Raw genomic sequence first — 21,747 nt, 5'->3', positions numbered from 1 at the left:
ACCGATTTACAGCACCTGGTATTCCCAGGCGGTCTCCCATCCAAGTACTAACCAGGTCCGACCCTGGGTAACTTCCACGGATCAGGCGTTCTCAGGGCGGTATGGCCATAAATAGGTTGGCCGTACAGGTTAAAGAATATCAATTCACAAAAGTATGCTGCAAAATTTAAATCCAGCAAAATCTGTGACAGGTCTACTTGTTTCCCCACATTTTTTCTTAAATTTCCTTACATGTTTCCTAAGATTGTCTTATTTTTTAGTAATGAAGACAAGCGAACCCTCACTTGGAAGAGCTTGCCCAAGAAAGCTTGTAAAAATCTAATGAATGTTCTGAACAATCTCTACCAGCAACTCGTTGATGGTGAGTACCAACTGAGAAGATTACATATTTAAAAATAGTTGTTCCCCAGCCCCTCACTTAACATTCAGTATCAGACAGAAGGAAAAACTGATTTCGTTAAAAAACAAAAGTCCTAATTCTACTGTTCCAATTTAAAAATTGGATTATTTTTTCTTATGTTTTTCCAATTACCATGCATATAATTTATTGATTTTTCTGGCTTCAGGTCAACATCGCTCTGATGGCATTCTCGAATTAAACGTCAGTGATCTGTCAGAGTTAAGCTGTGGAAAAAGTCTTCATTCTGTGGAGCTGGAGATCCAGGAAGCCTTTCTAAGGTTCATGGCAACGATTTTAAAGGGATACAGATCCTTCTTGCGACCTATTACGCAAGCACCATCTGACAAAGCCACGGACGCTAGCTCACTTTTTGACTTGCAAGGTAGGAGGAACCATTTAGATTCAACAAAAAGGGCGGGGAGAGCTAGGGAGGAAGAGAGGGGGTGGGTGTGTTAGAGAGAGAGAGAGAGAGAAACAGTGCAAAGAGAGAGAGAGAGAGAGAACATGAAGTTCAAAAGAATCACAAAAACTGATGGTATTAACAACAACAACTAGTCATACTCCTTACCCATTCAGGATCTCTAACGCTGGACTTTTGAATGTTCATGGAAGTCCTGTACTTGACATAAATTATTAATTATTATATATATATATATATATATATATATATATATATATATATATATAAAATAATATATTAATTAATTATTAAACCACACCCCCCTACATTGCATATTACCGTATTTTTTATTGCAATATGTATTCTGTGTTGCACCATCTAGATACTCTATATAATACAATACAGATACAAATGATAGGCTTGGAAAGAATGTTTCACCCGGAAAATAGAGGGAACATGTATTATGATGTATTGTATTTATTAGCCCATTTAATGAATATGACCCAGAAATCAGAAAATAAAAATTTACAAAATCCTGTCTTACTCAGTGAACCAGGGGTGTACAATTTATTCTTGCGGTCACCGGGAACCCCTTAAGCCCTCGGAAAGATTCTTTAAGTAGCTCACCAGTCATTGCGATTTTATGGTAAATTGGATTTCTAACAGACATCATGTTTTCGTGGTTGACCTAACCACTAATAATGACAAGTAATAACATAGTCCCAACATAGTAATGGCATAAGTTGGTATTTTAGTAATTTATTTCAAAATGGTTGCTTTTCACACAAATCAGTAACACAAAGTACCTCTCACTTTAAAAAGGCTGGTGACTGCTGCACTCAACTTTCAGATCACATTTTACTATTTTAAAACATGGTGAGTGTAAGAAATGTGTGACACTTATAGTAATATATACGCCTCTGTTTCTCCAGGGTTCTTGAAGAGCCGTGACCGCTCCCATCAGAAGTTTTATTCACAGATGACCAAAACCCAGATGTTTATCCGTTTTATAGAGGAGTGCTCCTTTGTTAGCGATAAAGACGCCAGTTTGGCCTTCTTTGATGACTGTATGGAAAAGGTGTGCTTCAATGACAGTCTTTTAATAACCCTCGAGTTCGAAATTTTCAGTGATCAAGTTACATTTGTTTAGTTCAGGAAACGGGGACCTTTTTGACCCAAAGAGCCGTCAAAGCAAAAATAATTGAAAATATATGGTATGGCTCCCTTGAAATATTTTTAGACAAAATTCAACAAGACCACCAAACCCGCTCTCAAGACAACAGCTAATTCTTCAGCACATTTTATTTCTCTGTGTGACATTTGATGATTTGATCAAATCTACAAAATAATGATAATACAAGAGCCTGTGTCCCATATGAATATAAATATTCCACTTAAAATTTGTTAATTACTTAAGAGTGTTGTGACTCAATTTGACTGTAATTTTTGTCCAAAGTAATGGTTTCAAAACAGGATCCAAGCACACAGCTGAGACACTAAAACATCCCTGATCTCAGACTTCAATGAGAACAAAGAAAAATTCAAAACCACAGCATGAGGAAAATGGGAATCCTTGAGAAATTACCACACATGCTGTAAACCTCTTTTAGGATAACAAGTGTGCAATGGATGTCGTGTGGGCACCAAAAAATAACACACGATAAACAACAACTATGACTGGAATTGTGCAATTCCAGATTGTCTATTAATAGTTTTTAAGTAGCGTTTTTCACAAAATACAAAACTTGAAATAAGCCTACTCCCCTGTCACTAACTAAGCACCATTTAGCAACCTGTAAGCTATGCCCAAATATGGACTTCAGTATTCCGTTAGTCAGCTGTTGTCCTGTGGTGTGCACTTCAACCAGAAATTAAAAACAAGTAGGATTAGACCAAATTTTTGTGTGTGTTTTTTTGCTATTTTTTTTTCCCTTTTATTTTCTTTGTTATTGTATGTGTTTGTCTTGCTTTTGGTCAAACAGCAACAACGTCATGTAGAATAATTGTTTTAGAAAGAGAGAACGAACAAAAAAACACTTTCAACCTGCAGGAGAAGTATTCGAGAGGTTACAACATACGTCATCTAAATAAACTAAACACAAGATATGACTAAGGTAGATAGATAGATAGGATTAGACCCTTGGTTGCTTTACTGAAACTAGGGAAGAGATGATTACGTTTAGGTATCCTCACTGTTGATTTCATTGTTGCAGAAATTATGGCATGAGGGGGAAAGTCTAATGGTTGTGCAAGCACACTGGTTGTTTGTCTTATGGAGCCTCTCTGTCATAGCTAGATTCATTTCTAAGAAGAAATCAAATGAAAAGTGCAATGGAACATCAATAAAAGGAAATAAATGAATACATTACTGATGGAATCTAAACATAATGGAATAGGTCTAAAAAAGATTAATGGATAATAGACAATCTGAACAGTTCACAGTTAGTCAGATAAATCTAATGCCTTTATATTGCCTACACCTATTTTAATCCATCTCAGGAGTGACAATTTTGCCAATTGCCATCAACTAAAAATTACATAGCAGTTGCTTTAGGCTCAGGTAATAACCGATCATTGCTTAGCTTCAGGAAACCCATGTCCTGTGATTGGCCACTGAACAAGTATGACCAGATTTTCAGTGGAAAACGTGGCGACAGTGGCACACACTGACCTAGATTTATTCGGCTCTATTTTTCTCCTCAATGGGTGTGCGTTCCTTTTCATTTTTATTGCAGAAACGCCTAACTGGGGCTACACTAAAGGTACTTTGTAAGAAATATGTCCATTAAGGACTTAATTGCATTAAATGAGTAAATACATATACATCAGAATGTCGTGAACTTTCCAAAGGGATTACTGTATTTAGGGTTTTAGTCAAAATCATGTAGACGATGTGAAAGCGCAATCACTTAATTGACCATCATCTTTCCCTTTGTTCGTCAGGTAGATACTGACAGGCCAGAGGAGAGCAGGCTTATAGAGGCGGATGAATCCCACAGAAGTGAACACACTGTCTTCATCACACCTCCAGAGATGACCCCACTTCCTGAGGGCGAAGAGCATCCACTATGCTACAGGTACAAATAACTATTAAACAATACAATAGTTACAAAAGTTTTCCTTATGAGATGGCTCTCATTTAATGCCTGCCTGTTATAAAATACTGGCACGGGTAATAGTTACAGTGGAGCAAAATTCCACCAAAAGTTTAAGAAAAAAATGATTTGTAAAAAAAAATGTCTGACTGTATGTTGTTTATTAGATATGATGGCTTCCCAGTACTAAGTCGTGACCTGTTTGACACAGTGGAGAGGTTTCAGACCCAAGCTTCCCGTCTGAATGCCAGGCACAGCTGTCCCTCTAGCCCTGCACCCGTGTTTAGAAGGAGTAAGCAGGTGAATGCCACAGTAGCATTTTGCTCTTTCTGTTGTGAAGTATGTAGAGTATGATATTTATGCAGTGATCTTTAATAGGGCAGAAACGGGTGGACAATTTGTGTCAACTTATACAGTAAAAACCACTGTATAGTTGTTAAATTTTTAACATCTCTGGATTTTGGTTTTGCCTTAGGAGCCATTTTATACTTTGAGTTTGAACCCTTTCAAAATTTATCACCGCCAATCGAAGACGACTTTTGTGGAAAGTTAGGATTCTGAAATTTTTTCTTTTAATTGTTTTGTTACGGCGCAGTGGATTACTGGTAAGCATGATTGCCTCACAGTTTAGATTTCCTGTGTTCAATATCAACTGGCAGCCACTCCCCGTGTGGAGGTTGCATGGATCCTTTTTTTAAGACGTTGACATTGACAATCTATTGTAGAAACATAGATTCTCAAATTGGAAAGTGAGTGAAACTATTCTACCATAGGGCTGAGTACACATTGGGCGTCTACTAACATGGCAACAGGGTTGGGAGTGTTACTTTAAAAATATAATCTGATACGGTTCCTGTTACTGCTAATATTTTAAACATTAAGTATACTTTATTATCCACAAATTATTTATATATATATAAATAATAAAATAAAATATTTCTCATGCCAGACAAGTTATGCTCGGTTTTAGTTTACATTTGGAGGACATTAAGAACCCTAATATTGTTTTAAAATTATATTTGTGGGGGCGCCATACTCTTTGAAAATCTTAAAATTTACGAGGTTAAGTAAAACATTCTCACAACATAACAATATAGTGATTGTTTTGTTTGTTTTGAACCACAATTAACTGCAAAATAGAAAACAAAGACAATACCTTTTAATTAATGTCGCATCACTAGCCCACATCTGCGCTTGCCAATATGCACACACGTAGCAGCCTTATGAAACTGTAGGCTCCCGCCAATTCAAATAAATGAGTGCTACAATGTAGGAGAAATTAGATACAAACAGAAAAGTTATTTTTACCTGCAACACAGTGTGACAAACATGCAGTGGTGGATAAGTTGTCAGTCTGTACAATTTGAGCAACAGAATGGATGTTACTTCAACATGTGCGCCTCATCTCCTCATGTCTCTCTAGTGTCAGTCACTCAAATTATAATAGACACAGTTCGTCTATGTATATGTTAATGTACTTTTAAATAAAATTGTATCCCCGCAAAGTAATCCTTTTTTAATTAAATAAACCTGTAATTAGATAACTTATTTTTTTACGTGACTGTAAAGGAATACCATTACATTTTTTTGTATCCCAATTATGTAATACTGTTTACATGTATTCTGTTACTCCCCACAGTAGCAATAATACTGTGATTCACTCGTAGCATGGCCACTCTGCACAATAGGTTTTGGGATCTCACCATTAATTTATGCTTTGAGCATTCTTCAAGCTAATTGGACGATGCTGAGAATTCTCTATTCTAAAAAAACTTTGTTTTGACCAATCACGTCGTCTGACAAGAAGCCCATTATCGGAACGCAACGGATAATTGACATTGGATAAAAATGTTTTCTTTTTCCCTTTACTTGTTATTCTTTCATGAAAAACAAAACGATTTTCTTTGGCACAGCTTACTAGTTACCCCCCTCCAAATAATATGCCGGAGTTGTATGCCAGAGTAATTGCTTGCCCAATCTCTCATACAATTCGTTTTTTTTTGTCTACAGGAAATTAAATCAGCCCAGAAAATCGCAAAAAAGGACTCCTGCATCCCCCAAATGTGGTCCATGTGCCTCCTCCGCCATTGCTATGGCCTGTGGTTTATCTGCCTCCCTGCATACGTGAAGGTTTGCCACTCAAAGGTACGAGCACTTCGTACTGCCTATGATGTCCTCCGTAAGATGCAATCAAAGAAGCTGCAGCCTCCTGATGAGGTAATATATTATGTGTCATTATGTGCATTACTTCATCATGTTTTAATGGTCAATCCCTCCCAAATCATTTAAAAAAATATTTGTTTGCAACCACACCACTGTGAACACGCTTTTGATTGATGCTTGTTGGTGCTTGTTGAATATAAATTGAGGTCCAAACACCATCCTTGAGGCTTCATTTGCTGTTTCTTGAAACTGACATCGGGTTTTCTTAGGGCTCCAGTAACAACTAAAGCATGATTTACACTTTGAATATTACATTAGCGAATTCAGGTTGTGGGCAATTGTGGTGTGATTTGCAGTCATTGGTGAAATGGATAAAAATGAGTCAATTTTGCTGTTCTCTTAATTTTGAAAACAAATGAATGAATGTGCGTGTTAAAGGTCCTTGAACAAAAATAATGCAAATGATATTTTGCACTTGACTTTCTTGATATTCAAACAGGTGTGCTACAGAGTTCTAATGCAGCTATGTGGACAGTATGGCCAGCCAGTTCTTGCTGTAAGGGTTCTCTTCGAGATGAAGAAAGCTGGAGTCTATCCCAACGCAATCACATACGGCTACTACAACAAGGTAGTGACTAATGTTTTCAGAATACTAGTTCAATAGAATGTCATGGCATTTATGTGTGGAGTCATTCATAATTAACATTAAGGTAATAGAACAACTTAAAATAAAATATATATTTTGTGTCAAAACTTAAAGGTGGAGTGCGTCATTTGAGGCATCCTTAAAAGTTGAGAGTAGAATATTTTCTCTATTAAGTATGTGTTAACAATTCCCAACTTAGTTCAAAGAGCCTATATATATATATATATATATATATATATATATATATATATATATATATATATATATTTTCCACTGCACCTATCTGTTTTTGTTTTACTTTTAGCACTGCTGTTTTGTGTCTTGCAACACATTAGGAAACAGAAAAAGGGTCGGTGGGAGTTGGTGTAGAGTGATTTCGTGCTCGTCCCTCGTTTTTTGTTAGTGTACTGTGAGGATGGTAAACATAAGAAAAGGCCTTTTTCAAATACAGTCCGGACGGCTACCCAAACCACTAAAAAGATGTAAAAAAACAAAGTTTATTATCACGTAAGGAATGAGATGACTGAGGCTGCGATCATGACGTTAAGCCAGGTAATGCCGGCAGAGAGTAGCAAAATTTTAAGTTCCGGACCCCACCTTTAACTATATATTAAAGCACTGTGATGTTTGAAATATTATCAGTCAAAACTTAAAAAAATATTGAAAGATAGAATAAGTAAAAAAAACAATAGAAGCCCAGAATTTCCGCCACAGAAAAATTTTCGTCCAAAACAGAAATGTTCATTTATGTCATTATAATTTTAAAACAAAAAGTGGTTCTCAAAAAAATGCGTTTTATGATTATTTATTAAAATAAATATTTTATATTAGGGATGCACTATAACTGTTAAAGTACCGTTTCTACAGACCGATACCAATGACCAACATTTTATCCATCTATCCATCCATCCACCGCTTATCCTCAGTGGGGTCGCGGGGATGCTGTAGCCCATCCCAGCTATCTTCGGGCAGTGGGCAGGGGACACCCTGAACTGGTTGCCAGCCAGTCGCAGAGTATATATATATATATATATATATATATATATATATATACTGGACTGTCTCAGAAAATTAGAATATTGTGATAAAGTTCTTTATTTTCTGTAATGCAATTAAAAAAACAAAAATGTCATACATTCTGGATTCATTACACATCAACTGAACTATTTCAAGCCTTTTATTATTTGAATATTGCTGAATTTGGCTTACAGCTTAAGAAAAACAAAAAATCCTATCTTAAAATATTAGAATACTTCCTCAGACCAAGTAAAAAAATCATTTTATAACAGCAAAACTAAATCAAACATTTGAAAATGTCCATTGATGCACTCAGTACTTGGTTGGGAATCCTTTTGCACGGATTACTGCATCAATCCGGCGTGGCATGGAGGCAATCAGCCTGTGGCATTGCTGAGGTGTTATTGATGCCCAGGATGCTTCGATAGCGGCCTTCAGCTCATTTGCATTTGCAGGTCTGGTGTCTTTCATCTTCTTAACTATACCCCACAAATTCTCGATGGGGTTCAGGTCAGGGGAATTAGCAGGCCAATCAAGGACAGTGATGCCATGGTCAGTGCACCAGTTACTGGTGGTTTTGGCACTGTGGGCAGGTGCCAGATCATGCTGGAAAATGAAATCCTCATCTCCATAGAGCTTTTCAGCAGATGGAAGCATGTAGTGCTCTAAAATCTCTTGGTACACAGTTGCATTTACTCTGGACTTGATGAAACACAGTGGACCAACACCAGCAGCTGACATGGCTCCCCAAACCATTGCTGACTGTGGGAACTTCACACTGGATTTCAAGCAACTTGGATTTTGCTCCTCTCCAGCCTTTCTCCAGACTCTGGCGCCTTGACTTCCAAATGAAATGCAAAACTTGCTTTCGTCTGAAAAGAGGACTTTGGACCACTCTGCAACTGTCCAGTGCTTCTTCTCCATAGCCCAAGTCAGACGCTTCTTCCGTTGTCTTGAGTTCAGAAGTGGCTTGACCATGGGAATACGGCTATTGTAGCCCATTTCCCGGACACGTCTGTGAACTGTGGCTTTTGATACCTGGACTCCAGCTTCAGCCCACTGTCTTTGAAGCTCCCCCAAATTCTGGAAGCGGCTCTTCTTCACAATTTTGTTAAGGCTGCGGTCATCTCTCTTGGTTGTGCAGCGTTTCCGGCCACATTTTTCCCTTCCAACAGACTTTTTGTGGATATGCTTTGAAACTGCACTCTGTGAACAGCCTGCTCTTTGAGAAATTTCTTTTTGTGTCTTACCCTCCTGATGGAGGGTATCAATGATGGTCCTCTGGACAGCAGTCAGATCAGCAGTCTTCCCCATACTTGTGATTTAGTTTACTGAACCAAGCTGAGTGTTTTTAAGGCTCAGGAAACCTCGCAAGGTTTTTCGAGTTAATTAGATGATTCAGGTGATTAGTTGAATAGCCTACTTGTATACTTTTTCATGATATTCTAATATTTTGAGATAGGATTTTTGAGTTTTCTTAAGCTGTAAGCCAAATTCAGCAATATTAAAATAATAAAAGGCTTGAAATAGTTCAGTTGATGTGTAATGAATCCAGAATGTATGACATTTTTGTTTTTTTAATTGCATTACAGAAAAATAAAGAACTTTATCACAATATTCTAATTTTCTGAGTCAGTCCAGTATATATATATATATATATATATATATATATATATATATCTCATCTCATTAGGTAATATATATATATATATATATATATATTATCTGCACCGCTTATCCTCAGTGGAGGTCCTGGGGCCCCTCCCAGCTATCTTCGTCCGGTGGGCAGGGGACACCCTGAACTGGTTGCCAGCGGCATATATATATATCTCATCTCATCTCATTAGCTGCACCGCTTATCTTCAGTAGGGTCGCGGGGGTGCTGGATCCCATCCCAGCAATCATCGGGCAGTGGGCAGGGGACACCCTGAATTGGTTGCCGGCCAGTTGCAGGGTACACAGGGACAGACAATTCACTCGCTCATTCACACCTAGGGACAATTTGGACCAGCCAATCCACCTGAAATGCATGTCTTTGGAATGTGGGAGGAAACCGGAGTGCCCGGAGGAAACCCACGCAAGCACGGGGAGAACATACAAACTCCGCACAGGAAGTCCCGTAGCTGGATTTGAACCCACACAGGAGGTTCCCAAAACCTTAGAACTGTGCCGCACACGCGCTAACCACTACGCCGCCGTGCTGCCCATAATATATATTATATATATTATATATAAACTTAAAGGTGGACCAATTTATGTCCTATCTCCTTAATAATATTTGTCATGTGATCAGCTAAACCCTCAGAAATTTCACTCGTGGAATTTGGCGTAGATGTGGGTCTGACCTGAGGTGAAGGTAGGCTAGCATGTTGGTCAGCTGCATTATAGGTGTTGACACTAGAAACTGCCTCTACTCTATGTGTAGCACCACCTGGGGTAGAACTATCAACAGAGGGGATGGGGGTAAACCTGCCCCTGCCCCTGCCAAAGTGAATAGGTGTGTCAAATTGTGGAGCTAACACATTGCTCTGATTAAACATGTTTCAAAGATTAACAGAAAAAAATGTAAATAAGTTAAAATCACAAAATAAATCAGCAGCCTGCGTATCACTGAGACACTGCACTGTAATGAGCTAAACAATATCGCTCAGGAGGAGGAAGTGTGAGTGAGTGAACTGCAGCATGCTTACTCCGAGTACTCCGAGTGCATTTTTATTGCGGCGGGGGACTTTAACCAGGCCAATATGAAAACAGTTCTCCCGCATTTCCATCAGCATGTAAACTTTGCTACAAGAGGTAGGAACACATTAGACCTGGCCTACACAAACATCAAAGGTGCATATAAAGCAGCCCCCCGCCCCCATCTTGGCTCATCAGATCACCTTTCTATTATGCTAATTCCAGCATACAAGCCCCTGCTGACCAGAGAAAAACCTACAGTGAAGCAGGTGAGGGTGTGGTCTGAGGGGGCAATGGAGGCACTACAGGACTGCTTTGATTGCACTGATTGGGACATGTTTAAATCGGCTGCCACTTACAACAACAAAATAAATATAGATGAGTACGCCATTTCTGTGTCAGCCTACATCAGTAAATGCGCAGAAGACGTCAGCAATAACAAAACTATATGCACCCGTGCCAATCAGAAGCCCTGGATGACTGCTGAAATACGAAAACAACTAAAAGTACGGAACCTTGCCTTTAGATCTGGTGACAAGGAGGCGCTGTTATCAGCGAGGGCTAACCTGAACCGGGCTATCAGACTAGCAAAGCGAACGCACAGTCAAAAAATCCAGGAACGTTTCCTCAGCACAACCAACACCAGGGAGATGTGGAAAGGCATTCAGGCCATCACCAGTTACAAGCCAACCACCGCCCCAGTGCAGAACACTAGCATGGACTTTCTGAATGACCTCAACAAATTCTTTGGAAGGTTCGAGGCACAAAACGGCACCCCTGCAGCGAAAGCGGTTCCAAATCAGGGCGAAAGAGCACTCCACCTGGACTCATCTGACGTGAGGAAGACCCTGAGAAGGGTCAACACAAGGAAGGCTCCAGGCCCGGACAACATTCCGGGGCGGGTACTTAGGGAGTGCGCCGATCAGCTGGCTTGTGTACTAACAGACATTTTCAACACCTCGCTAGACCAAGCCAAAGTACCATCATGCTTCAAATTTGCCAACATCATCCCAGTGCCAAAGAAACCCCAGATCTTATCACTCAACGATTACCGGCCCGTTGCACTGACTCCTATCATAATGAAGTGCTTTGAGAGACTGGTTAAAGAGCACATCACCTCCAGTCTCCCCTCCTCATTCGACCCCTTTCAGTTTGCCTACAGGACAAACCGCTCCACCAGGGATGCCATCTCCTCTGCGCTTCACCTGAGCCTGACACATCTAGAGGAGAAGAACACCCATGTGCGGATGCTGTTCCTGGACTTCAGTTCAGCATTCAACACCATCATCCCACAACATCTGGTGGACAAAATGAGACTCCTGGGTTTCAACACCCCCCTGCGGAACTGGCTGCTGGACTTCCTCTGTGACAGACCCCAATCAGTGCGGATAGGTCAGAACAGTTCAGATGTCATCTACCTCAGCACGGGCTCCCCCCAAGGCTGCGTCCTAAGCCCCTTGCTGTTCACCTTGATGACACACGACTGCGTCCCTAGGTCCGCCACAAACCACATCGTGAAGTATGCTGACGACACAACAGTGGTGGGCCTCATCAGGGATGACAACGACCTGGCCTACAGAGAGGAGGTGGAGCAGTTGGTGGGCTGGTGCAGGGACAACAGCCTGGTCCTGAATGTCGACAAAACTAAAGAGATCATTGTCGACTTTAGGAAAAACCAGCCCAACCATGCCCCACTTTGCATCAACAACAAGGCTGTGGAGGTTGTCAGCAGTATCAAGTTCCTAGGGGTGCACATTACAAACAAACTCACCTGGTCCGTAAACACTGCATCACTGGTTAAGAGGGCACAGCAGCGCCTGTACTTCCTGCGGAGGATGAGGAGAGCCCACCTGCCCCCACCCTCCCTCATTACATTCTACAGGGGCACCATAGAGAGTATCCTGACCAGCTGTATCTCTGTGTGGTGTGGAGGCTGCAGCGCTACCGACTGGGGTAGTGTTAGGAGGGTAACGAGGACAGCAGAGAAAATAATCGGGACTACACTTCCCTCCATTCAGGACATTGGCCAGAAGTACTGCCTATCCCATGCTAAAAACATTACCGGGGACCCCTCTCACCCCCATCATGGACTGTTCACTCTGCTAGCCTCTGGGAAGAGGTACTGCAGTGTGCGGTGCAGGACCACCAGGCTCCGCAATAGTCTAGTCCCCCTGGCCATTAGACTGTTAAATGGTCAATCTAACATATAGTTAACTTAAATCTAAACGGCTGCTAATCTGACTTTTGCACTACTGGCAGTTTTTTTTATAGCTTGCCACTCCTGCACATTGCTCTCTGCACTATTGTAATTACAGCGTTATTGTTACAGTGTTAATGTTACTGTGTACCTGACTTGTTAACCTGACTGCCCATTTTGCGCATCTGGTTAGCTACTCTTCTTGCACTATCGGAACTATGGTAAAATACTATACGTAGCCAAAATACAATACAACATTATTTATATCTGTACATTCAAGGAAACTGTGGGGGTCAGATGCATCGACATTTCGTTCTGTATACACGTGTACTAGAATGACAATAAAGTAGATCTGAATCTGAATCTGAATGTAACTAAAATTTCAAATACTGTGAGCTGATGTGGCAGGTAGGACAGTCCTCGGTTCGGAGAGCTTGATAGAAGTCACGGGTCACGGCACCAATGTAACCGCGGTGTACGTGTCCCACCAAAGATCCACATTCACGCTGGACTGGATGATGAGGTTTTTATTACAGTTACTGCAAATGGATGAGTCACAACATTAGCTTTTCTGTTGGCTTTGATCTCATTGCAGTTCTCTCTGATAAGACTGCCAACAAAGCATATCAAAGAGCTTTCTTTTCACTTTACAGAAAATACATTTTAGAACATCACAATACATTTTTACATCTTTACATTTTAACAAGATACTTTTAACAAGAGATCGTATAGTGGATTTTTAACGTTTACAATGGATTCAACATATTTTTCTTTCGTCTGAATTTTAACCAACATCATCCTTTTTTAATGTATATGAAAAAATAGAAATAAAAACAATAATGAGTATAAAAACGGGTACAAGTTACCTGCAAATGAATGAGTCACAACATTAGCTTTTCTGTTGGCTTTGATCTCTTTGATCTCTACAAGGGGAATTCATAATTTAGTAAACAAGAAACAAAACGAAAATAAACCTAAACAGCTTGACAATATCAATCACATTACTGTGCATGTTGAGAGATTTGTCAGCTGGGGTTATAATGTTTAAAATTAACTTCTTTTGTGGAGCACCAAAAGATGTGTCTTACCATTGCAGTTCTCTCTGATAAGACTGCCAACAAACCCCGCCTCCCGGTCACATGTCAGAAGCCAAAACCAAACCCCACCCCATACCAGCAGATAGCACTTTTGGACTCATCATTGCAGGACATTTACCAAAAACTATACACATATTTCAGCAGGAATTTCAATAAAACAAAAGTTATTATTACACCCGTTACACATATATATACATAATTTAAATAATTAGTGTTTGCTGCATGGTATATTTATAAAAGAAATAAAAACACACACAAACAATTTTTGTGTGTCTTTGTTTTCAATTCAAATCGAACTATACATGTTTCCGAAAAATTGTGTTGAAGAGAGTAGCGCTTGAGTGAGTAATTGGGCTCAGATCGTCAGTTGGTGTATACTTGTTTAATAAATATAACAACTATAACAACAAGAAATTGTTGAGGCCACAATGATATGTTCATAAAGCTATTGCAGAAAGTGTATATGTTTATGGGTGTGTTCATTATATGAAAATGCGTCACTTCTAAACATTCTAAAAAGCTCCAATAAGTAATGGCACACATGCACAGAGGCTAAGAAAATGTATCCCTCATTATTATCAAGTTACAATACCTTAGCTGTACACATTACTAGGTTTAATAAGTAAGTTCTGATGCATCCCTACAAAAATAAATTCAAACAAAGTAAATGAGCTGATGTTTAACCAATCTGTTCACGTCTTGTATTAGATTAATTGAAGCTTTTCTATGTTTTAGGCAGTATTGGAGAGCACTTGGCCAACCAGCACGAGGGGAGGGTATTTCCTTTGGATGAAGCTGAGAAATGTTATTCTGGCTGTGGCTCAGTTTAAACGATCACTCCGGAAACATAACCTGTCGACTCGGAGCCCGCTGTCAGGTGTGTGGAAATTATTTTTAAATGTGGTTCAGCCAGGATCAGTCATTTTGCTCAAATGTCTGCTTTGTTTGTGGAGAAAATAACCTAACAAAATTTCTCTTTAAAAACAAAAAACAGATTTCAGCGACATGGATGCTGTTAGTTATTGCAGCCAGGATAGCACATCTGACACTAACCTCAACGAGCAAGGCCAGTACCCAACTGACAGGATCAAAGTAGACCCCACTGACGATAAATCGAGCACAGGTATTACCTTCAACTAGATGGCTCAATATTTTACAGACAGACACGTTATTTTACACAATCTCTTTACATATTCTCCCTCCCTCACTTGTTCTGTCCCACATACCCACGCCAGAGGCCACACCCTATTTTTTCTTTACTTTGACTGTTTTTCTTCATTTCATTTCATATCTCTTGATCTGTCTTTTGGCTGTGGTTTCTGCTCTGTGCTGTCCGTAACGCTGCACCTCACTTTGGCCATGCCTGTGTTGCTTCTTAAATGCAGTTGGCCATGTGGGCAGCAGCGTGGGCACCAGAGCTCACTCACGCTCGGGGGGCTTTGATCACAGGAAATCCACATTAAACCCAGGTAAAACTGTCATTATTTCCTTCTAACCAGCTGTTTTCCCCTAAACAGACCCAAAGCCAATTGATAGTTTCTTCCACCTCTTCCATTTTTGAATTACTTTTCTGGCATTCCCACTCAGAGCTCTCTGGCCCTCTTTACTTTAGTCATTTTCTTGCGGTGCATCAGTTTGTTGTCTGTATCTCACTTTCATTCCCTCCATGGTCACCTACTAACTTACTGTAACATCTTGCATGCACTTCGACTGAGAAATACTACTATGTACCATAAGCAGGATACAAAAAAATAATTGTATTTGGTTAGTTCCAGAAAATAAGACGTAATAAAAATACAGGTACATTTAGTTAAAATAAGCAATACTATGCAGGATAACAATTTTATCTCAAACTATATTTCCTATACATAATGCGCCCATAGACGAATTATGCCATAATTTTCATCACTGATACAAGAGAGACAAAGAGAAATTATGTTTACATACACGCAGGAGCTACGTGCGTGAGCCTTTTTGCTATTCAAATTCTAGACTGTTACCTTATTCACCAATACATGTTTGTCAGCTTGTGTTGCAGGTAAAATCACTTTTCTCTTGTCCTTCTTTTAGTTCTCCTTCAATGTAGCACTCATTTTTTTGAATCGGTATGAGCCCAGCCTGCAGTTTCACCACATATTTATTCCCTCACATTGCTGTGGTTTGTTTAATCCACATCATATATCTGTTGCTATGTATTTAGTATCTGAAATATGTTTTTTCTGATTTGGCATCAAGTTGTTTATCTTTTACTACTCTCATTTTTTGTATTTGTGTCTATCCTCCAGGCGATCAGTCAGATTTGGGTTACAATTCACTGTCCAAAGACGAGGTTCGCAGAGGAGATAGTTGTGTGCAAGATACTGCTCCTGACAAGGATGATAAAAAAGAGAGTGACTGCAGTTCACGTCAGTAGTCCTTATATTTTCTTTATGGCTGTCTTTGAGCCTGCGTTAAGGCTTTAAACTTGACAGAATCCATGATTATGATAAAATAACTTGAGCATGTATTTTTTAATTTGACTGTTTTCTATGTTTGTAGTGTCAGAAACTGAGAGCACCAAGGGAAGTAAAGACTATCTTCCTCAGTTAGATACGGAAATAGATTCCTCCTTACATTCTTGTGCCATTTTCCGAAGACACTCTGAATATGAGAATTCAAAATGTAAAACTCAGACCTCCACGAGTACAGGTAAGTCAGTTGATTAAATCGTTACTTAATTGTATTTCCTGTGTGCTTTTGTTTATTTTAAAAGGGAGCCAAATCATGTCATTTTATTTAATGGTTATCCTACTAATTAATTCCAGTTTTGATGTTACTCATTTCATGAAGATATCTCAGAAAATAGAAAAGTTTATCTCATATTGACATTTATTTAGTTGAGGGTGCACAGCCATTTTTAATACAAACTCTACTTGGCAAATAGTCACCATCAATCGTTTCATTTTCAGCATCTCAATGCTATACCCACTCACACGTTTCACAGCATGTGTCAAATAGTCACTCATAGTTCTTTGTACACAATTAGACACAACCCAGCTCTCACTTCCTCAGGAATGCTATTGCATGCACAATGACAAGCAATGGTCATATCCACAACTATTTTGAGAATGATACAAAATAGAAAAATCTCAAAGGCTTTCAAATCATGAATACTCCGACACTTCTTGTACATTTTTTCTGAATGTCTTATATTATTATTATTATTATTATTATAGTTTGCAGTTGTTTGACTTTTTATAGTGTTGAGTTTGATTCTTAATAAAATATATTCATTGATAATGTATGAGCCTGCCCCTGATCATTTTAAATACAGGGGCCCAGTTCAAGTTTATATTCCTTCACAGTCGCAAATTATTTCTTATCCTCGTTTTTTCTGTTTCGGTGTTCAACCATGACTACAGGGTGCGATCAGAGTTTTTAATAAAAATGTAAATAAATACCTTGGTAGGATGTGAGCATTGAGACATGGTTGCCAGGGGACAACAGTGCTCACTTTTCATTAACCGAAGTATCGATCATTAAAATATTTGTTGTCTATAAACATACATAAAAAATTATAATTGCTTGGTTCCACTGCTTAGAAGTCCTCAAACGTGTCATTGTTTTATCTTTTTTTTTTATTAACGCGCACTTATCAGTCACAAAATGACCCTAGAAAAATTGTATAATTTGTACAAGAACTATTACACCTCCAGTTGTTTATTCCAATTAATTCTATTGGTTAAAAGACCAGAAATAAATGGACAAAAGTATACCAAAAACTCTTGCAGAAACACGGGAAATTAATTCTCAGCTTCATTTTTAAAACAGTAGTCTAACCTTTTGGACTACTTCGGATCGGTCTTCTACGATTCGAATACTCTTGATTGTTGGGCAATGCTGATTTAGTAAATTACAAACATGTTAAATTTTTGGTTGACTGAATTAATAATTCCTAATCTCATAAGCAAGATGGTGTTAACGCAAGGTATATGAAATTTACACAATAATAAATGTCAATACTTTTTATTAGCAGATACTCTGCAACATCTCAGCAGCAAAAACATAAATGAAAAATATGGTTCACATAATGGCAGATTGTGCAAACAAATTACTAATGGTGAAAAGTATATTTGCTGTGGCCCGCCAAACACATAGTGTGTTGAAAGCTAATCCGTCACCTTTTTTTTTTTTTTAGACCATGTCGCAGGTCTTCTCTTCACCTCTTCTCTGGAAGAGATTGGTGACATCCACTCAAACAGCTTGCTCAGGAGACAAGAGTACATGAGTATTCTGGATGAAGTTGTCAGCACAGGGTCAGCTGTTAACTGCCAGGGCATGAAGGAGCATTATCTGAATGGTGACAAGGTAGTGAGTGGTGATAAAGTAAACAGCGGAGGTCGTGCAACCACCGTCCCTGTTCTGGGTACGAGGCATGGGGAAACCGACCCAGTTGAAATAGCAGGGCATCTTAGTGCTGATGCAAACATTCTCTCTCACAAAAAAGTCAATGAGAGCAAGAGGAATCAGTCGTTGGCATTGAGTTTTTCAGGAAGGGCTTCTGTTCCAAGAACTTCTAAAAATGAAAAGGAGAATGACTCCAGTGATGAAGACTCGAATAATCTTGAAGCTATGTTTGATTTGGAAGATTTGGATTTGGATAAAGTAACCACAGGAGATGGAATGACCTCACACCAAACCAGTCCAAGTTACTGCGGCTTGAGCAATATGGTATTAAGTAGAACTGTGAACCGAAAGGGCATTGAGACTGGCTATGACCCACTATCCCTGTTAGCTGCAGAGTCACCGTCAAAGCAGCAAAAAGAACATGTGTGCACAGAGGAATTCAGTATGCCCACTACCAACAGACATTTGGCCAGCGAGATTGAGCTGTACATGAGGTACATGGGGAGCCCACTAAGCAGTCGTACACCAAGTGTTGACCTGCAAGATCCATCCATCAACCTCTGTTTGTCTGCTTTTTCACGCCCTGCTACCCGAAGAGCTAGCTTACCACATTGCTCCCCATTTGGTACTACAGCAGTGCCACGGTCTCAAACTTTCCACCATCCCTCGCCACCACAGCCCATATCGCATAAACGTATGCGGTCATCACCAACTTGTCGCAGCGCTAGTACCTCCCCTAGCCCTTGTCTTAGCCCGTGCCCAAGACCCAATCCGTTTGCCACTCCATCACCATCTTCCTCCACTTTTGCTCTTGACACACTGCACACAGCAACACTTGATGGTTTTAAAAGCAGCATGTTGACAGCTGGCAAAGGTGTGGCAGAGAAGGCAAGCCGTTGGTACTCACGTCTTGCTACGTACACCACACCAACCAAGGTAAAGTACATGCATCCTGTAAAAATGTTTATAGTTATAAAGTAATATTATAAGGCGGTGCAGTGGTTGACCGGTTAGCGTGTCTGCCTCACAGTACTGAGGTCCCAGGTTCGATTCCAGGTACGAGGCTCCCCTGTGTGGAGTTTCCATGCTTTCCCAGTGCCTGAGTGGGTTTGCACCCCAGTTTCGTCCCACGTCCCAAAACAAGCATTGCAGGTCTATTTAGACTAGAAACATGACTTGACTTAGTCCATTAGTGAATGGTTGTCTGCAACTGGCTGGCCCACTTCCCAAAGTGAGCTGGGGTAGTGACCCTTGTGAAGATAAGTAGCTGTGAATTGAATGAAAGAAAAAGTAATTTAATGTACACTAAAAAAATTATGTCATTGACCCAAAAATATTAACTTTTGAGGGATACAAACTAACATTAATATTTTAGATGAACACTAACTGTAAATACATTAAGGGGCAACGCATGCAGCCCTTTAGGGTCTCTTTGAATAATTTGAATAAATAATTTTGACTACAACTACTGTATATATCTTTCTTATCTAACATGTGGATTGTTCAATCTTTTTTTCTATTTTTTATTTCTGCTTACTCAGGACACTAAAAGTCACCGTCTCAGTGTGTCCTCGTTTGATATTGGAAATCCAGATTGCTTCTCTGATAAAGACCAGGAGCGCAAAAGGGAGACAAAAAGTTTTTTAGTCTCCCCAGAGAAGAAAAGGCCTCTTGGCCCAAGATCTTCTCAAAGGAGCCCTAGACCAAGCTCTCTCCACTGCAGATCAAACAGTCTTACCACATCATCAAGTCACAGAGCACCAACAACCCATTTTCCTGGTAAATAGTTACTTTTTATTGATAAAACAAAACAAAGCTTTTTAAGAATACTTGAAGATGAGTGACACGCAAATATATCTGGCCAGGACTTGAAAAAGGATGCAGCCTTCCGGTCCCCTCACCTTAGTGATAAAGAGATGACGATGGTGATGAGGAGGAGGAATTTGTATTGTAATCAAATTATTTGTGTTATTTTACATTTTACTTATCGTGCCCAAGTTTTACATTAAGCTCATTTCTTAACTGCCTCATCTTTTGACAGAAAATAATTGAATTTGTGCATTTTTGCTGAAAATGTTTTTTTTTTACCATGAACAAATACAGGTCACTAATTTAGGCTACAGTTTAAATGTAGGCTAATCTTCAAATTTGGCTTCATATAATATACTCGCATTAAGAAGTAACATTGAGTCCTATGGTAGCATTTTAACCACAAACAAGGTTTGCCCGAGAAACCTTACTTTGGATCTTTACTTTTTTCCCAAGTAAACTTACTATGAAGTTTCAAGCTTATTGCTTGAGCTTAATGAAAATTGCTATAAAAGTGAAGTATTAGTGCATTTTTTAACATGAATTTGTAATGTTTGTTATTAGACTATTTGCATGATTGCTAACCATCATTCATAATCTTACAGATGACATCTCACCTCTTTGCTTTCTTCTGTCATATAAATTTAGATGGGGGCTCCTCACGCTACACTAGCAACACCAGCATCTTCAATAACTGTGCAATGGAGGTGAATAAAGTTTAACTGTTTGAATAGTAGAATCCAAACAATTAATGCAATAACAAATTTGGAGAAAAAATTTTCACTCCAACAAAACTGATTTTGTAGTGTTCAAGTTGTTATAAGTGAAAAGCTATTTATGTGTTACATCACTATATTTTTTTTAGTTGATGTGTTTGCAATTTTCTTTTTAACCAGCTGTTGATATCAAGTTGTTCAAGCTGTAAGACCTGTGACTGTCTGGTGTATGACGAGGAAATCATGGCTGGTTGGACAGCTAATGATTCCAATCTTAACACCATCTGCCCCTTCTGTGGAAACCCTTTCCTGCCTTTTCTTAATGTGGAAATTAGGGACATGAGAGGACCTGGCAGGTAATTAGACATAGTACACTTGAATTTGCATTCCATTGTTTGTATCCATGTGACAAGATTACTTCGTTGATTTGTTCTTAGGATGTTCCTGAAGGGAAGCGCTTCAGTGGATGAGGCGATGAGCTCTTCATATTCTTCTTCCACAGGCTTTGACACAGGCACATCCACTATGTCCACCCCTTGTCCTAACACAACTCTCTCCCCTCAATCATCAGTGATTGCTATTCAAGATTGTTTAGAGAGATCACGGTATGAAAGTGTGGCATTGTTATACCCTATAATTGGACTTTTCTTTTTGTTTTCTTTTTTGTCTTCACTATGGAGCAGTTTTGATTGAAAGTGTTTTTTTTTCTACAGAACTCGATCTTTCAGATCTAATGGGGTTGGAATGACCTCAGAGTGGCATCAGGAGGCACTTGGGTGTGGAACAGCAATGGCCCGGAGCGTCAGTGCCTTCGGTCCAGAAGAGGAAACTTCCCATTGCGACAGTTTTTTGCCATTCTCTGGCAGTTTACCCAGTCGATTAAATGAAACCGCTGTAAGTTTCACATCACTGACACCAGAGCAGGGCTAGAAATAAGATGGTTTTCTTAACAGGCTGCACGGCAAAAATTAATTGTTTGGAGGCATGTGTAGAAAGTAGATAGTCAACTGTGGTTGGAAAAAGTAAACCAGCCACAGCGAACTTGCTGTCGGTGTTAGCATTGGTAACATTAGCAGTGCTCATCATGTTGCAGTCTCTGGCACGCTTTATACTGTTAAGAGAGGAAGAAATGAAAGTCTCTA

The 21,747-nt window shown here is 39.4% G+C and overlaps 1 protein-coding gene and 1 pseudogene across 4 annotated transcripts in view; one reads left to right on the top strand and one right to left on the bottom strand.

The window, feature by feature from the left end:
- The window catches only part of LOC148367289 (C-myc promoter-binding protein-like), a 54,279-nt gene that overhangs the window by 20,466 nt on the left and 12,066 nt on the right, over window positions 1-21,747 (top strand). For 2 of the 4 annotated variants that reach the window (XM_088334149.1, XM_088334148.1), the window contains exons 11-28: window positions 261-361; window positions 567-782; window positions 1,733-1,878; window positions 3,744-3,877; window positions 4,063-4,195; window positions 5,906-6,112; window positions 6,558-6,686; window positions 14,430-14,571; window positions 14,689-14,817; window positions 15,080-15,163; window positions 15,980-16,099; window positions 16,233-16,382; window positions 17,872-19,016; window positions 19,622-19,859; window positions 20,538-20,596; window positions 20,786-20,961; window positions 21,043-21,210; window positions 21,319-21,499. In XM_088334149.1, coding sequence (XP_088190275.1) covers window positions 261-361; window positions 567-782; window positions 1,733-1,878; window positions 3,744-3,877; window positions 4,063-4,195; window positions 5,906-6,112; window positions 6,558-6,686; window positions 14,430-14,571; window positions 14,689-14,817; window positions 15,080-15,163; window positions 15,980-16,099; window positions 16,233-16,382; window positions 17,872-19,016; window positions 19,622-19,859; window positions 20,538-20,596; window positions 20,786-20,961; window positions 21,043-21,210; window positions 21,319-21,499 — 3,658 coding nt within the window. The remainder of the gene's footprint in view (window positions 1-260; window positions 362-566; window positions 783-1,732; window positions 1,879-3,743; window positions 3,878-4,062; window positions 4,196-5,905; window positions 6,113-6,557; window positions 6,687-14,429; window positions 14,572-14,688; window positions 14,818-15,079; window positions 15,164-15,979; window positions 16,100-16,232; window positions 16,383-17,871; window positions 19,017-19,621; window positions 19,860-20,537; window positions 20,597-20,785; window positions 20,962-21,042; window positions 21,211-21,318; window positions 21,500-21,747) is intronic. The other 2 variants (XM_088334150.1, XM_088334151.1) reach the window with 1 other exon arrangement.
- Window positions 4-113, bottom strand: LOC148367290 (5S ribosomal RNA; annotated as a pseudogene).

This window comes from Urocampus carinirostris, chromosome 4, assembly GCF_059441175.1.
Source record: "Urocampus carinirostris isolate Australia breed hairy pipefish chromosome 4, RoL_Ucar_1.0, whole genome shotgun sequence".
In the NCBI taxonomy this organism is placed as follows: Eukaryota; Metazoa; Chordata; class Actinopteri; order Syngnathiformes; family Syngnathidae; genus Urocampus; species Urocampus carinirostris.
Note: the sequence above shows the minus strand (reverse complement) of the source record. Positions and strands in the feature narration are given on the sequence as shown.